The sequence below is a fragment of the Rhinolophus sinicus genome, chromosome X (assembly GCF_036562045.2).
Source record: "Rhinolophus sinicus isolate RSC01 chromosome X, ASM3656204v1, whole genome shotgun sequence".
Taxonomy (NCBI): Eukaryota; Metazoa; Chordata; class Mammalia; order Chiroptera; family Rhinolophidae; genus Rhinolophus; species Rhinolophus sinicus.
The window spans coordinates 17,254,956-17,272,003 of record NC_133768.1 but is presented as its reverse complement, the minus strand read 5'-3'; the positions used below and the strand labels follow the sequence as shown (position 1 = coordinate 17,272,003).

Here is a 17,048-nt window from a genome sequence, read left to right as displayed (position 1 = left end):
ATCCTAAAGTCAAGGATTAAAACCATTTTAAGAGACGAGATCCTGAGTGTTTTATAGCTAGCTCTGTAAGAAGTGCTTTTCCTTCCTAAAACAGTCCAAGTTTAATTAAAAGGTTGACTATATTAAAGGTTTTTGTCTTCATCAGCTCTTCAGTTCAAAATACTATTATCCTTGCTACTATGGTCTGTATCATGTCTGATCTGAATGATGTGGTCCAGGAAGTGGGGTCGAGGAATGTGGACCTCGCATTGGTGAAGGAGGTAAAAGTCCTTTTGATATAGGCCATACACCAGGATTTGTATCATCTGGTTGTGTAAATGGAGAGCTCAGAGTTTATTGTTCGTTAGTGAACTAGGGTAAAGAGGATTGATTGCTCAAAGGGGATTCACTTTCAGGTGGACCACCATTTTGAGACAGAGGAGATCCTGAAGAAGGAAGATTAATATAAGGTGGCATCTGGCCAATACTATACCCAGGGGAAGAAGTTATTGGTAATGGGTCGCAAGTCATGGGTAGAGGTGGCACTTGACTACAAACCATGTGAGGAGTACCTGAACCCTGGAGAGAATATGACATTGGACAGTTCACTGATGGTGCAAGAGATGGGGGTGGTGCATGGTACTCTGGAGGCGTAACACGATATGGGTACAAGGCTACTGGCTGACTTTGATATTCAAGATGATGGTGAGAAGGAAGTGATGGTTGTTTAGCACCAAAGTTTGAGTCATCCAGTAGGATGATCATTAATTTGCTATGTTCTTTTGTTGGAATACTAATGGTTTCCTGATGGACTACAGGAGATGAGAGCGGAGACAATTCTGCTAAAGAAGCACAGACATCCTCATGTGGCTATTTATAGTGCTTGTGTGGCCCATGCTGCACAGGAAGGAGGTGGGGACATCAGGGTGTGCTGCTCTGGTAGAATATAGCTCACGTGGTCCTCGTCTAGCAGCATTTAAGGGATTTCAGTTGTTGGTAAGGAACTTATGGCACATGGGTAACAAGTTTTTCAGCTCTTATAATAGTGGTTGATATAGGCATGTAAGTTTCTTTGAGACAAATATGTTCTCTTGCCTCCCTGGACAGTGCTACACATGAAGACAGAACCTCGTGTGCGCTCCTCAGTCTGCAGCACAGGAGTACTACAACCTGGATACATGTGATCTCCGTTTTCCTTTTTTCATATAAATTAGCACCCTCATAGCAAAATGCATGCTTGCACAGACTCATTCGCCCATAGATTTTAACAGGCAAATCACATTTGTCACAGAAATTAACTGGTGAGTCATCCTTTTCACCTATGATCTTTATCTTAAAGTTTCCCAAAGGCATTCGGGGTTTTTTTTCTTTTTTTCTCAACAGTTCACCTCTTTTACAGTCATACTGCCTTTCTTCATTATCTTCAAATTCTTCTTCACCAGCAGGCATCCCATTCATAGTCTTTGCAGTTTGAGACACAGATCTGTCTTTGCTCACTTGCTTGAAAATGAGCTTTAAAGGAATTCGGCTTTGAACATCAAGGCCACCCGAGGATCCATAACCCTCAGCGCCTGGTAACCTATTATCAGTGTCTGTGGGATCCATGTTGGCATACGTTTATCAAGCCCAGGAGGCAGAGTTGAGATCACATCCCTCCACAATCTGCGTAGCTTTAACTACCAAGGGCTTCCTTCTCCTCTCCTGCCCTATCCCTACTCTGGTGAGCAAGCCAGGCATACTCGGAGTTTGGACAAGAGCTTCAGTAGTGTGGAAGTTGCTAAGTGATCTTCACGTGCCTTTAACCAGAAAGTGACTGATGGGAATGGGGAAAGGGAGCACAGCACCTGCCAAAAGAGTAAGCTCCTAGCAGGCCCCATAGAGCACTGCCTTCTGATACTGCCTTGTTTATTTTTGTCCCATTGCATTTTTGTAAACTGCCTTAAATCCCTTGATGGCATATATGTAGGTGTGTGCACATATGTGTGCACACGTGCACACACATACACACACACACAGGAATACATATAAGGTCTGACAATTAAGTTCACAAACTCATCCTAGAAAAAGTGCTACATACCTCATTGCTGACTATCACTACGGTCACCTTCAAAGTACTCCCCTTGGGCAGCTATGCACCAATGCCAGTGCCTAGCCCACCCTTCAAAGCACTTTTGGAACTCTTTTTCTGGAATGGCCATCAGAGCTGTCATTGGATTAGCTTTGATGTCCTGAATGTCATCAAAATGTCTACCTTTCAGTATGTCCTTTATCTTTGGGTAAAAAAAGAAGTCACTGGGGGCCAGATGAGGCGAGTAGGGAGGGTGTTCCAAACAGTTATTTGTTTACTGGCTAAAAACTCCCTCACAGACAGTGCCGTGTGAGCTGGTGCATTGTTGTGATGCAAGAGCCATGAATTGTTGGCGAAAAGTTCAGGTCATCTAGCTTTTTCATGCAGCCTTTTCAGCACTTCCAAATCGTAAACTTGGTTAAGTGTTTGTCCAGTTGGTACAAATTCATAATGAATAATCCCTCTGATATCAGAAAAGGTTTAGCAACACTGTTGCAGCAAGTTCACGAACTTAATTGGCAGACCTCACATATGTGCACACACACTTTTAAGATCTTGTCATGATACAATGAATTTAAAATTGTCTTTGTCTGGAGGAAGGGAACACTGTGTTTATCTTATCAAGGAAGAATCGTGTAAAAAGTAGTGTACATGTTAATTTCACCGGTCCAGACATTTGCTGTCCTTGCTTAAAGAATAATTATGGGTATTCAGGCCGAATTTCCCCAGGTCTTAGCTTCCTACAAGTAGAAACTGGGCCACAAAAATAGCAACAAACCATACTATTCACTTGACTCCACCCCCACTCATAATTGTGGCTCCTCTATACTTCAGGGGGTTCTCTCCTGAATATACAGGTATTCACACTTTTGGCTATATCAACTGTCAATTCTGTCCAGAAAACACCAGGGGGAAAAAATTGATCAATCATAGAAAAGTTTTTTAGACTTACTGCAGCATAGGAAAACGCTATCTTAACAGAGTCTAAATAGTGACTCAGAAGAAGGATAGCAGGGCAGGCTACCAGGGAGTGGGCTGGGGAATTTTAGGGCAGGTCTTGCAAGATGAATTGGGCAGATTTTATAACATGACAGCTATAGATCAGCAGGCACAAGGAGGTGAGAATACTGAAGTGAGGATTAATGGGAAACATTCTTGTTAAGTAAACTCTTTTAGTTGGCTCACAATTTTATCTTTCAGGAAAAAAGTATTTCCAGGAACAGTTAAGTTTGCTTATTCTCAGAATCATTTCACATAGGAACAGAAAACTATCACCAGTCCAATTATTATTTTACATGGTGACAGGAAATTATGTTGGTTTCCTATTCTCTGGTGTGACTGTTGGGCTGTTGCTTCTGGGCTACACCAATGGTGAAAACACAATGCCCAGACAGTCACCAAAGACGCCAGTGCATAGCAATGCCCAAAGTCACTGCTGCCCCAGAAAAGAAACAATACTCACTGGAGGTACTGCTAAGTCCAAGATCAACAGACTTCCTTGCCCTTTTTTCTTTCACTCTATTGCATTGGCTACAAAGCACTTCAGACTTAACATTTCTCGGTGTGTTAAAGAGATTTTTCTGAAATCACCCTTTTAGTTTTTACTTGCTCTTAATTACTGCTTCCTGGGAAGAACTCAGGCGGTGCAAGCTCATGGCAGTTGGTTTAAAGTTGACCGTAAATGCCACTCACCTCAGATACCCTCCCCTAGTTCTTGAACCTTTTTGGTATTTCCACAGTGCTGCCCTCTCTGGATTCCTTCACTCTCAGGAAGCAACTTCATCCCTCATGCAAATAAGGTCCTCATGGGCCCTTCTCAGGGAGGCTCCAGACACACTTAACCTGCATAGACTCTAAGGCCAACACGCTTCATTCTTTCAAACCAGGCTTCCCATTACATGTTGATTTAAATTTAGATAATTTGAAATTTTGCTGGCCTAAAACAAACTGTTTTTTAAGAAGTCAAAGTGGTTCTTACAAAAGTATGGATGTTCTGCCCCTATTATGAAGAGCAAACCAGAATTCTGAGCAAAAACTAAAACATGGCATTAAGATATGTGCAAATGTTCCTGTTTTGCAATTACAATTACTTGTTTGCCAGGCTTTTTATGAGAGTTCAGTATTTTTTTAAGCGAAGTGCATGAAATTCAAAGACCATGAATACAAAGGTAAATATAATATCCGTAACCCATTTTATTTTCTTTCCTGGAACCAGTGCTTTTCTGCCTAAACTGAGACATTTCTTATATGACAAAATGTTGACCCTGAGTGAAAAAAGCCAGTTGTCTTTCATAGGTGACTAAATTTGCTTTTGTTGCTCATTGGGTCTACTTTAAATTATTTTGGAAATAAAATCTAAGTTCAGCTTTTGAGTCATGCAAGTGGGCTTTACTATAGACAAGCGATGTTAACTTCCAGTCTAGATACCCACACCCAGGAGCTGCTGTTTCAGCACTTCCAATAGCTCTGCCTGGAGTATTTGCTTGTTTACAGATGAGAAGTCTGACCTGAAAGCCCTTAATAAATATTATTTGGTGAAATTGTTGATAAAATAAAGGGTATTGACCTTCCGTTTATCCCCATCAGATTTAAGAAGCTATCTTGCTACACTTGAGAAGCTGCCTTTACACACTGATCCTTATTTAGTGCCTTTAAACAAAATTTAAATAGGCTTCCATTCATCCACCTCCTTTAAGGCATAGAGACTCTGTCCTTCAATCTCATTGCTCTCACTAGTTGTTAGACTTACATTCGATAGACAAAAGATTCAGTGTCTGTCAGCCTGTAAGAGCGATTGGATATAAAAAGGTTTGGGTTTGGAGATATAAAAGAAATTGGACCTTTTGAAATTGCTTGGATTCATGGAGGTCTATTAGAATTTGGTTTTGCCTCACAAAAAATCTAAATGAGGTTGACGATGAAGAATTATGGACTGCACAACGAAGGAGTTATCAATGTGCACAATTACTGCTAGGAAACAGGTTGAGACATCTCCGTTTAAGCCACGCTGCCATCTGGCCCAGAAGCAGTCATTCCACCAGAGTGACACCAAAGGTCGGCTGCAGTAAGAGCCGTATGTCCCACTGCCAGGCTCCTGGATCTTATTTCTCGTTTAAGGGAATCTGATATGTCATTCCTCTGGCTCCTGTGGACTTTAAATTCACATAATCAACATATCACTGCCAGAGACTTAGTAATAGCTCAGGCAGTTTAAAGGTGAGTAGAGAATAATCATGCTCCCAAGCCAGATGCCTTCAGTTCTGCAAAGAAATAAAAAGTCCATCTCGGGTCCAAAAATTAAGGCAAATTGCCCTGTGTGAAAAAGACCTTGGCTCTCCTCCCAAATGTGCTAGTAGCTATATTTTTTTTTGTCCAGGGAGGGCTGGCCCTTTGCAAAAGTTTAGAGCAGTGGTTCTCCAAATGTGGTCCACAGGCCCCTAGGGATTCCCAAGGTCCTTTCAGAGGGTCCTTGAAGTCAGAACTATTTCCATAATAATACTAAGGTGTTATTTGCTTTTTCCACCATTTGACATTTGCAATGATGGTGCAACAGCTATGGTGGGTAAAACCGCTGACATCCTAGCACAAAACAAGGTAATGGGACTAAACTATACTAGTAATCACTGTACTTTTTACTGCCACACGGTAAAAAGATAATGCCAGCTTCACTTAAGAATGTCTTTGATGAAGTGCTAAAAAATATTAATTTTATTAAATCTACAACCTTGAGTACATGTTTTTCATATTTTGCGCGACAATATGGAAAGTACACATAAAGCACTGTTGTTGTGGAAAAAGCATTTATTCCATCATTTGAGTTGGAAGATGAACTACCTGCTTGTTTTGTGGAACACTGTTTTCACTTGAGAGAGCAAGTGATAAACTATGGCTATTCAATGTTGAGTATTTGGCAGACATTGTCTCAAAAATGAACCAAGTTAGCCCATCATTTCAAGGAAAACTGACAGTATTTGTTGCCAATTATAGAATTCAAGCTTTTGAATGAAGATTAGAATTTTGAAAATCTTTTATCTGCCACCATGATCCTGACAGCTTCCCGGCACTACAGACTTATCTGATGAAATCAGTGGTGATTAATAATGAACAGAGTTTTTTGAAACTGTATGATGAAATATGTCAACATTTAGTTCTGCATAACTCAGTGAACCAGTATTTTCCAAATAACCAATGGTCGATGTTATAAAATCATGAATGATTAAAAGACCCATTTAAAAATCAAGACAACAATGAATTTTAGTGTAACAGAGTATGAAAACTTCATGGATATGTTTCAGATTCCATATAGCAACTAACCTTTAAGAAACTACCACTCGTTGAGTTTTGGTTTTGTTTCAAAGAAGAATATCCATAATTATAATATCTGAAAGGCTATTCAAATACTCCTCCCTTTTCGATAAATCTGTATGAACCTGGATTTTCTTCCTTTATTTTACCAAAACCAAATATCACAAAAGACTGAATACAGAAGCAGATATGACAATCTCTGTCTTCTATTAAACTAGACATTAAAGAGATTTACAAAAACTTAAAACAATGCTGCTCTTCTCACTTTTTTTTCCTTCGGGGAAATACATTTTTCATAAAAATGTGTCATTGATGTTAGTGTGTAAAGATTTGTTATTGTTATTTTTAAAGGAAATAATAAAGAAATATTTTTAAAGTTTCTTGAAAGATATTCTCCACATAAACAAAAGCTCTTTGGGGTTCTCCTTTAATATTTAAGAGGGTAGAGGAATCCTGAGAGTCAAACATTTGAGAACTGCTGCTCAAGGTTATCTCTAATGCCTTTTCCCTTTTCCTCAGAGACACTGTCTGTCATCCCTCCCCAGTTCAATGCCCCAAACTCTGTCTCATACAAATCAGATTGTCCAGAACATCCCAGAAGGTCCCCATCTTCAAAATTAGCTAATGATCACACACACGAAACCTATGTAATTTTACTAAACAACGTCACCCTAATAAATTTAATTAAAAAGTACACTTGAAACCTATATAATTTTACTAACCAATGTCACCCTAATAAATGTAGTATAAAAAAAAGAAAATTAGCTAATGATAGCATGGGAAGGGTCACTTAAACGCCAAGCATTGTGCCATGCACCTAATATACTGCATCTCATTTAATCCTCACAATAGCCCTATGAAACTATGAATAATATGCCCAAGTAATGGGGCAGCATTACACATGAGGAGTCAACGTTATTTCAAGGGTCAGCAAAACCAGATGCTCACTAAGAATTTATCTGCAGACCAAATAAATGAAAACAGCTTACAAATACCACACTATTCATTTTCATATATATGTGGGTATTGCTATACTGAAATAAAACTTCAATATAAAGCATTGTCAATTTCACAAAAGCTGCTGGTCATAATGGTTTTTTAAAATTTCAATTAATGAATCATGACACATGGGAGATAAAAAATTTTTGACAATAAAAAGAGAACAAAAGGATCCTCATCTTTGAAAAATACTGAGAATCACTGCACTGTAGCATTGTAACTACATTGAATCCACAGGAAATTTCGTACCTTCAGGACAATGCTAAGTCATTTAGAGTGATATCTTTACCACTAAAAGCCCACTTTCGCCATCGAAGCATTTAAAACTCTTGGCAGGAAAGTGAATAAACACATGAAAGCCAACTAATAGCCCGGTGCAGTACAGAATTGGATGAGAGAAATAGACAGAAAATGCTCTGAGAGTTCTGGAGACATAGAGAACTTCCGGCCAAGATGATCTTGAATGAACTAAGACTAGACCTGCATCTTTAAAGATAGAATTTAAATGGGCAGAGAGGAGAATGATTGGTCTTCCAAGAGAATAAGATGGACAAAAACAGGTGTGGAAAGCAGGTGTGTTCCAAGAACAATATACTGACTCAATAGCGAGCTCATATAAGGAAGCAGTTGAAAGATACAGTTGGGAAAGGTAGTTTGGGGCCAAATGTTGGAGGGTCTGGATGGACTAATGGGGGGCATAAACTTATCCTATAGGCAATTCAAAATCATCCAGTAAAGACGTAAAAGAAAGGGAGCAGAGTGTAGTGTAGACTGGCAAACTGGGACAGAAAACAGAAAGTCCTATGAGGAAGCAATTTACAGTTCAGGGCTGAGATTGTTTAGGTCTGAGTGGGGAAATAGAAGCCAAAAAGAATGAGTATGAGGGAGACATTGAAAGGTCACAGTCCGGTGACTAATTCAGTGGCAGCAGGCAATGGAGAGGAGGGAAAGAGAGAGGACTCCAAGTTTTCAAGCCCAAAAGACCATCACATGGTCCAATTAAGGAAGAACCGTTTGGCCTGTGACACATCTACTTACGCAACATCCTCAGAAGTTTGGTCCTGGTCCACTAGGTCTGAGGCCTATGTTTAGTGATATGGAGGAATTTTGTCTTGGCCTGAAAAGGAAATTGGGACAGAGAAATCCTGAACTCACTACTGATCAATTATTCAGCTGTTTGGGAGATGCCTGCCCCTCACCATCCCATGACAGTAAAACTTGAAATTTAAGGCTGCAGCTGCCCACTCACTACATCGGCCCACATCAAGGCTGCTCCCTTCACTGGGCAAGTCTGCACGATTCTCCCTGGTCTTCTGGACCAGCAAGGACTTTGGACTTGGCTTTGTTTTTTGAGGATGCCACCTTGGATTGGGGACCTTGGTTCTGTATTAACATCTGGGCTTTCACACCCATGGTTCAACTGTACTGGGCTTTACTCCACAGCTGTGGGTAAGAGACACCTGCTTCAACAGTCTCTGTTGCTTTCCCAGACCCTGTTTAACTTTAACTTCCCCCCCCATCAGATGGAGAGCAAGATCAACTAGGCTTTTTGCATAGTATTAGGGCCAGCTCTGAAAAGTGTTTGGCAATAGTTAAAAGGACGGGGATCCTAGAAATGACCAGAAGAAGAAGAACAATAAAAAAGCTGAAGATGAACATTTTCAGTCTGGAGAAGGAGAAGGAGGGTGGCATGATGATGAGACAATTGCCTTCAGAGACACAAAAAGCTCTGCTGGGGAGCAGAAGCCTGGCTGTTCTCCCATCCGGCCAAGGGCAGACCAAGGCCTCAGAGCACGGGGGATTTACAGACGCTGAAAGAATTTCTTGGACAAATGCGGAAATGGGTTTCAGAGGGGTTTCATATAATTACCTTTGCAGGAGATGGCTAATAATAGCATAGCTCCTCTGGCAGCCGGAAGGCGAAGAAGTGTTCTGTGGACAAGCAGAAGGTGAACTAAGGTCCTTTCTTGTTGCACCTTCTCTAATTCCCCCTCTTCTTTTACGGTAGGAATAGAAATTTCCGTAACCTGTTAGGCCCCCTGAATCCTTCTCCAGAGCAAAGGCTCTTGGCCAATTCCTGATATTTTTAGAATAAATTCAGCTAGTAAAGCTGTTGCCCCAGTGGTCACCAGAGCACTGCAGTGGTGATAATTCCAAAAGCCATAGAGGCAATTTCTGACTAAATGATATCCCAGGCAGACTAAAAATTGTTTCTGTAACTGAAGGGTTGCATGGCTGGTTTTTAATTAGAATGAATTAATACAGTGCTCCTGTTTATAAAAACCAAAATTGAAAGGAAGGAAATGCAATGAGGTAATTAAAGTAAGGAAAATATCCTCCAGATTCTCTCCCACCCAAATATAACCTTAAAAAAGCAAGGGAAAATTAAATAAAAATATGTTATTCTTTATATACGCAGACAATCTATATCTAAAATATCAAGGGTATCACATATATAGTTGTATAAGTTTCTAGTGTGAATCTATGTGTGTGTATGTATATATATACATGTTATATTTATTCATATGTGTGTATACGTATTTTTATATCTATATAATCATATCTGCACATGCACAAATTGTTTTTTGTTTACAATTGTATATGACAGTGTATATAGGTACCACTTTTTTTCTATTTCCAGAATGGCATTAACACAGGGCTTCTCAGATAAACTACCTTTTTCCCTCTCAACCGACACATTTGGAAAAATTAAGAAATTTGCTTGCTAGTGCATAAGAGGACCTACGTGATGCTCCACTGACAAAATATGAAATATGTCACTGAGCTTTCATTCTAAGAAGCAATGAAAGTAATTGGTATGCTTTCTCTTGTTTGTCACAGCAACATCCTTTAACCTATGAAACTGTAGAAAGGTGTTAAAGGGGAAAAGAAAGACAGGAAGAAGGCTAGATGAGTTCCATTATTTATCAAATTACAGGTTCTACCATGTTATTTACTAGAAAAAAGCACCATGTTTACATATCAATTCCAAACCCATCAATTACCAAGTCCCCCCAGAACAATTCTGTCTCCTCAGTAGCTCTCATATCTGTCCCCACCTCCCTATCCCACGGCACTAGCATGTCATACCTCCCATGGATTATTGCAATAGCTTCTTAACTGGTCCCCCAGGCTTCAGTCTTATCCCTCTCCAAGTGTTTTCAACACCATCGCTAGCTTACCCTTCATTAAACAGAAATCTAATTATGTCACTGGTTCAATTTAAATTGTTCAGTGGCTCCCAGAAGCCTACAGGATCAAGTCCAAACTCAGCAGCATAACCCTTCAAGGCCCTTCTCGATCTGGCCTCTGCCAAACTCTCTTGCTTATCGCTAATTGCTCCTCAGCCGCTCTTTAAGCTCCAGCTCTAGCAAGCCATTCCCAGCCCTTCCCAATGGGTTCTTTTTCCCCCTCTACCACATCTTCATGTTTTCCAGCAGTCTGGCCTTTCTGCCTGGAACTCTCTGCTCTTCACTTGCGTCCCTGGCTGTCTCCAATGGATGCTACAAAACTCAGACCCAGTGTCATCTCTTCTAAGCAGGCTTCCCAGGCAGACCCCACACCTGGTCTAGTCTCTTACCTACATTCCCACAACAGATGCAGGATTACCCAAGAGTACCAGCAAAGCAAGAACTCAAAAAGTGGGTGGAAAAAAGATTTTTAGAAGAATTTTATATTCATTATTTCCCTCAAAAAGCATCAAAGTAGTTATTGTGGGGGGAGGAGAATCAAAACTTACGTGGACTTTCTTGTTCTTATTTTACTGTAATTTTTAAAACTTTTTAGTGAAATATACATATCTAAAAGTATATAAATCATGAATACAAATAACATCCAGATCAAGAAACCTAATATTACCAATACCTCAAAAGCCCCCCCACTTGTGATTTAACATCCAGTCACTAACCCTCAAAGGGCAACCATTCCCCTGACTTCTAATTTTTACATATTTTAATGTTTCATATAAATAGAATCACAAAGAATGTTCTTTTTTGTCTTTGGCTTCTTTCATCCAATATTATGTTTGTGAGAAACACTCATCTGTATGTAGTGGTAGTTTGTTCATTCTTGTTATTGTATACTAATATTCAATTATTTACTTTACTGTTGATGGGCATTTTGGCAGTTTCCAGTTTTGAACTATTATAGTGAACAGTCCATGAACATTCTTCTATATGTCTTTTGGTGAACATATGTGTGCATTTCTGTTGGGTATACATCAGCTTGAACAATATGAAATTGACAATATTCAACCATTTTGGCCTACTAAGATAGCAACTCAATACCTAGAAGTGGAATTACTGGGTCATGGGATATATGTGTATTTTAGCTTTATAAGATAAGGCCTAATAGTTTTCCAGAGTGTCTGTACCAGTTTATAATCATACCACCAGTATATGAGAGTTTGGTTTATCTAACTCCTTTTTTATTTTAGCTATTCTGCAGGGAGGGGCGTATAAATGAATCACACTGTGGTTTTAATTTGCATTTCCTTAATGACTAGTGAAATTCTTTTTCATGTATTTGTTGGAAATCTGGATATCCTTTTTTGTGAAAAAGTTCAAGTCATTTGCCCCATTTCCTATTGGGTTGTCTGCCTTATTCATTTTTTATTATTATTTTGATTTCACAGCTGACGGCACTGTAATTCTTTCATTGCTTAGCTTTATGAATAGTTTTATCCCACCCTGTTCCCAAAGAACCCTGTGGTCACCTCTATTCTATGATATATTACACTGTTGAAATTGTTATTTACATATCTACTTTTCCTTATGAATTGTTAAATAATCTTTAAATCGTTAAATAATTGGGAGCTAGATCTCTTATTCATCATTGTATTCCCAGCCCTAGAATATTATCTAGCAAGTAGTTCAATAAATATTTGTCCAGTTAACTGATATGCATTTAACATTGTATTTTTCCCAAATCTCTGTTAACTTTACCATACTCTTTTGTATAACATTTACTCCAGCCAGGCAAACTCTATGAAGTAGAGCATTCTGCCCCTGTCTCCACTACTTTACAAAAGAACAACATTAGCTGCACAAGTACAAAGATGAGAATCAGAGCGGAGTGGAGCAGAATTTTTTCCATTTAAATAAATGACTACAAATAATAAGAAATAAAAATCTCATATAAGTGAAAAAAAAAATCAAGATCTTAACAGCTTAATGGGCAAAGGGCATTGGTATGTGGGTAACTTACAGTAACAGAAGTAAAAACCAAAAAGTTAATTAGTAAAATTAATAACCAGATATACTTTTATATATTTAATAGATGTAAAATATTAGTAAAGACAAAATTAGTAACACCTCGAGCTGCTCAGGTTTTGTTAAATGTGGTACCTTCTCATAGTGTTCTTCATTATGCTTTATATTATAGTTGTTGGCTTACACATACATCTATTTGTCCCAATATACTGTAACTTTCTTACGGGCAAGACCCTTTTCTGATCCAGTTCTGTTGTAAAACAATGTATGTATCCTCATACATATAACCTTGGTTAGAAAGCAATTTGTCAGTATATTTCAAATGCCACAAAAGTATTCACTCTTGAGTATTTATTCTAAGAAAATAATCAAGAGGAAAGGAAAAAACTCTACACATTAAGATATTTCTCTCTGTATTATTTACAATAGTTAAAAAATGAAATCAATAATAAATTTCTAACAATAAAAAAAGATTGAACAAAAAATGTCACAAAAACCCTAAAGAAGATTATGGTGTCATTATAAATAGAATATTATAAAGCACCATGGATGCATGCCAATACTATTGCATGGAAAAAAAATCATGCAAAATCATATTATGCTCTGACTAAAATTATACCATATAATTACGCCTGGATCCAGGGAGCAACATGGAAAAAGAGAAACACAAAAGAAATAATTGGAAATTTTAAGGTAGCATGATTCTAGAGGAGTTTTGTTGCTGTTGTTGTTTGTGTGTTGCCTCCCCTGCTACTCTGCTGGACACAGCCATCTCTCACCTGGATGATTGCAAAAGGCCCCTAAGTAGTCTTCCTGCGTCTTCCCTTTTACATCCAGTTTTTTCTCAACACAAGCAGAATCACCCTGGAAATCATGAGTCAGATCTTATCACTTTTTGCTCAAAAGTCTCCAATGACTTTCCGTCTCACACAGAGTGAAAACAAGAGTCCTTACAATGGTCTACATGACCATCAATGATCTCAATGGCAGTTTTCATCCCGATATCAGCCTGTTCTGCACTCTTGTGCTCACTCCACTCCAGCTGCACTAGACACTAGCCCCCTTGTTATTCTTCAGAGTCCGAGGGATGCTCCTACCTGAATATTGGGAGGTTTTATTTTACATAGAAGCCAATCCTATTTTTTCTTAGTTATTGTAATAAAACAAGCATGCATGAACATCTGGTGTTTTTCATTTCTTCTATAGACATATAACTTAGTCTTTGGAGAATTCATTTGAGATGAAAGGATTGTATCTCTGTCCACGTTCTGAAGTTGCCTAGGAATTGGTGAAGGAGAATTCTAGGGTGGATTTGTCACAAATGTTCCAGAGGAAATTTTTACTCATCAACAAAGGCCAAAAAAAGAAAGGGGGAGGGGAGGGTGATGGTTGGGGAGGGGAGGGAGATCTAGGAAAGTGTAAGCTAGGTGAGGTGATAGACTATATAGAGTGTAGGGTCCTAATTCTGATAGGGTTATATGAAAGATATGCAAAGACCATTTCATGCAGAGCTGTGAAGGTCCTGAGACTGAGCAGATAGCTGAAAGCTTAGTAAATTGGACAAACAAAAAGACCAGTGTAACTAGGAAAAAAGCAATGGAGACATGACAGTGGAGAAGGTCATGCAGGGCCTTTAGGTTAGGGGAAGTTGTTTGGATTTTACTGGAAATACAATGGAAAGATCACTGAAGGCTTTTAAAACAGAGGAATGATGATGCTATTATTATAAATTGTTTATGAAGCTTGAGGTTAAAGTCACCAAGCTCCCGGATTAATCAAAATGCAGCACGACTACTAGCACTCTGCCTCATGTGTTGCAGGCATATGTTAAATGACAGTTGAGTTTTTTCTTATTCTACAGTAAATATTACATCGTAGATATCACCAGGGCCTGGGTGAAGGAGTCCCTTTATTATTATTGGCATTTGTAGGGTAGTTTTAATATGCTGAATGCTTTAAAATGGTTTTTATTCAATGCTTACAATAAAATTGAGGCACTGAGTTTTCAGTTCCTAAAGAACCATTTAAGCTTAAAAAGGCTTTTGATTGATTTCTTCCCAACAGGCTATGTGCAGTAACTCAAACTCAGTCTGTGCAAGAGCCTGCGTATGCGTGCAAATGAGAGTTGAAATGTGACTCTCCAAGGATGGAGCTTGGCCCTTGTTGATAAGTAAAAATTTCCCCTGGAGCATCTGTGACAAATCCACCCCAGAATTCTCCTAGACGAATTCCTAGGCAACTTCGGAAGGTGGACAGAGATACACTCCTTTCATCTGAAATCAATTCTCCAAAGACTGTTATACGTCTTTAGGAGAAATGGAAAATACCAAATATTCACACATGCTTGTTTTATTAAAATAACTAAGAAAAAGTAGGATTGGCTTCTGTATAAAATAAAACCTCCCAATATTCAGCAATTCCCAGGAAGTTTTAGATTCTTTAGTTACACATACTGTGGGGTAAAGGCAATAATTCAGTATAGAACTATATCTATAGCAGCATTTCTTTCAAAACAACTTTTTGTTGTATTTTCCTATTAGAAAACAAAACATAGGCTTCCAGTTACTGAGATATCGATCTACTCTCCCTCTAACAAAAAAGGATACTAAAAATATTTGTAAAAGATATAAACCCACATGGGTAAAAATGATAGACCCGTACTAGAAGCAAGCTGAAGTACCCTGTAGAATACCAGAAGGCCTCAGGCCTTGGAAGCTCTAGGTAACAGAGAATGTCAGTATGCATGAGAGGGTTAAGAACAGGGTGATTGCTTTAAAGTCTCAGCTACCTACAGGGAGGGTTCGAAAGGTTTTGTTCTCTGGAGAAAGTGACCTGGAAACATTCTGGTTTCAGATGACCAAACAAAGAGAGCACAGGGCTGAATACAAGTAAATTTAGCAGGAGTCTACCAACTGAACGGGGGGGGGGGGGGGGGGGGGGAGGATATTCCAGCCCGGAAATCCAGGACTTAGTGTCACCATAGCTGTACATTTGCCTAAGAGAGCCCTTGGATAAAGCTGGATTCAGATCGGGCCCTGCTGCTTGCTAGCTAAATAATCCTGGGCAAGTCTCTGATCTCTCCAAGCCTCTGTTCCCGCACCTATAAAATGGGGATAATAATAGGTGCCTAAGTTATTTTAATGATTAAATTAGATGGTGTAAATAAAGCATTTAGTGCATGTCTAGCATGTGGTACATGCTTACTAAACGGCAGCTAGCATTATCAGTGAAGAGCAGCTTCTGGAAAGCTTTCTGAAGGACTCAAGGTGGAACTACCATCAAGTACAAATACCTGTGAACTGACTCCTGTCTTAACATTATTTTCTAACAGATGACTATGGAACATAACCTGAGATCTTCAATAAGTTACAGGTCAAAATCAGGTTTGTGAACATTGTTCCATATGCCCAGTAGAGCATTAGCGAATGGGCTTTGAAATCAGACAGAACTTGACTTTATTCCTGTCTCCTCCAATTGCTAATGTGGTCTTGGCAAGTCATGAAAGTATTTCTCACCTGTGAAATGGAAACAACAATAAGTGTTCGCAAAACTGTTGTGAGGATCAGCTATAATGCCTGCAAGACCCTGGCAGAGTGCCTAAGACATGGTTGGTGTCGCGAGATGGAAGCCATTTTTATCGTGATTGTTATTAGAAAAAACATCATTTACGAATGCCAACTGAAAATCTCGTCAATTTTGGAAAAATTTGCTCTGGGCTTTCTTTTTTTTCTTTTTTCTTTTCATTTATCAAATGTCACTGGAGTGGGAGGATTGTATAACTGTTACCAGCGTACTAATACCACTGACTTCTAAATCGGTTTGGAAATTGACACAGTATATTTCTAAATGGTAAACTATATTCTTTTTGCCTAGGACATCTGCAGACTTTTCAGCCCAACTGGCAGCATAAATGACACTCAACAGTTTAGGTAGCTTTTTCACTGTGGATTTTAACTTACTCACTTAATTCTTCTTTCTCTGTAAAGTGGAATCTCAAGCCAGAATTCAAACAGTACTTCTGTGGCTCGTACGTGGACATTCATCTTCGTTTCCTGGACTCTGAGCTTTAGTTTCTCTTTCAAGTGGAGAAACCATAAAATAAGAATATGATGAGTAGAATTTTTTCATCTCATAATCAATGGAGAAGTAAAAACAATTTTCATATAAATTCTTGGGAATACTAGAAGACATGACACAATATTTTATTTCACAGGCTATTTTATTTACTATCTCAATGGGATATATTTTAAAAGCTTAGAATATCATAAATCCATGGCACAGCCACAGAATCTTATACTCAGTTATCTTCCTAATTGAGGCAATTAACTAAACAAAATACACATTCAAATGAAACATGTATCTAAACCATTTAGAAGTAATTAAAATTATAGATCAGGTTTTCTTTCACTGATCGCAAATTATGGCAATGCTTTGTGGTGCTCATTTCTGGGCTCACTTTGGTGTGTTTATTAAAACACGGTTTTGTC

At 38.7% G+C, this 17,048-nt stretch overlaps 1 protein-coding gene across 1 annotated transcript; it reads right to left on the bottom strand.

Annotated features, from left to right (window-relative positions):
- Window positions 1-351: 351 nt before the first annotated feature.
- On the bottom strand, window positions 352-1,437 carry LOC141569726 (E3 ubiquitin-protein ligase CBLL2-like). Its single transcript, XM_074324083.1, is given in 3 exon segments — window positions 352-818; window positions 1,015-1,174; window positions 1,177-1,437. Coding segments are annotated over 3 exon segments (888 nt in total).
- Window positions 1,438-17,048: the final 15,611 nt, after the last annotated feature.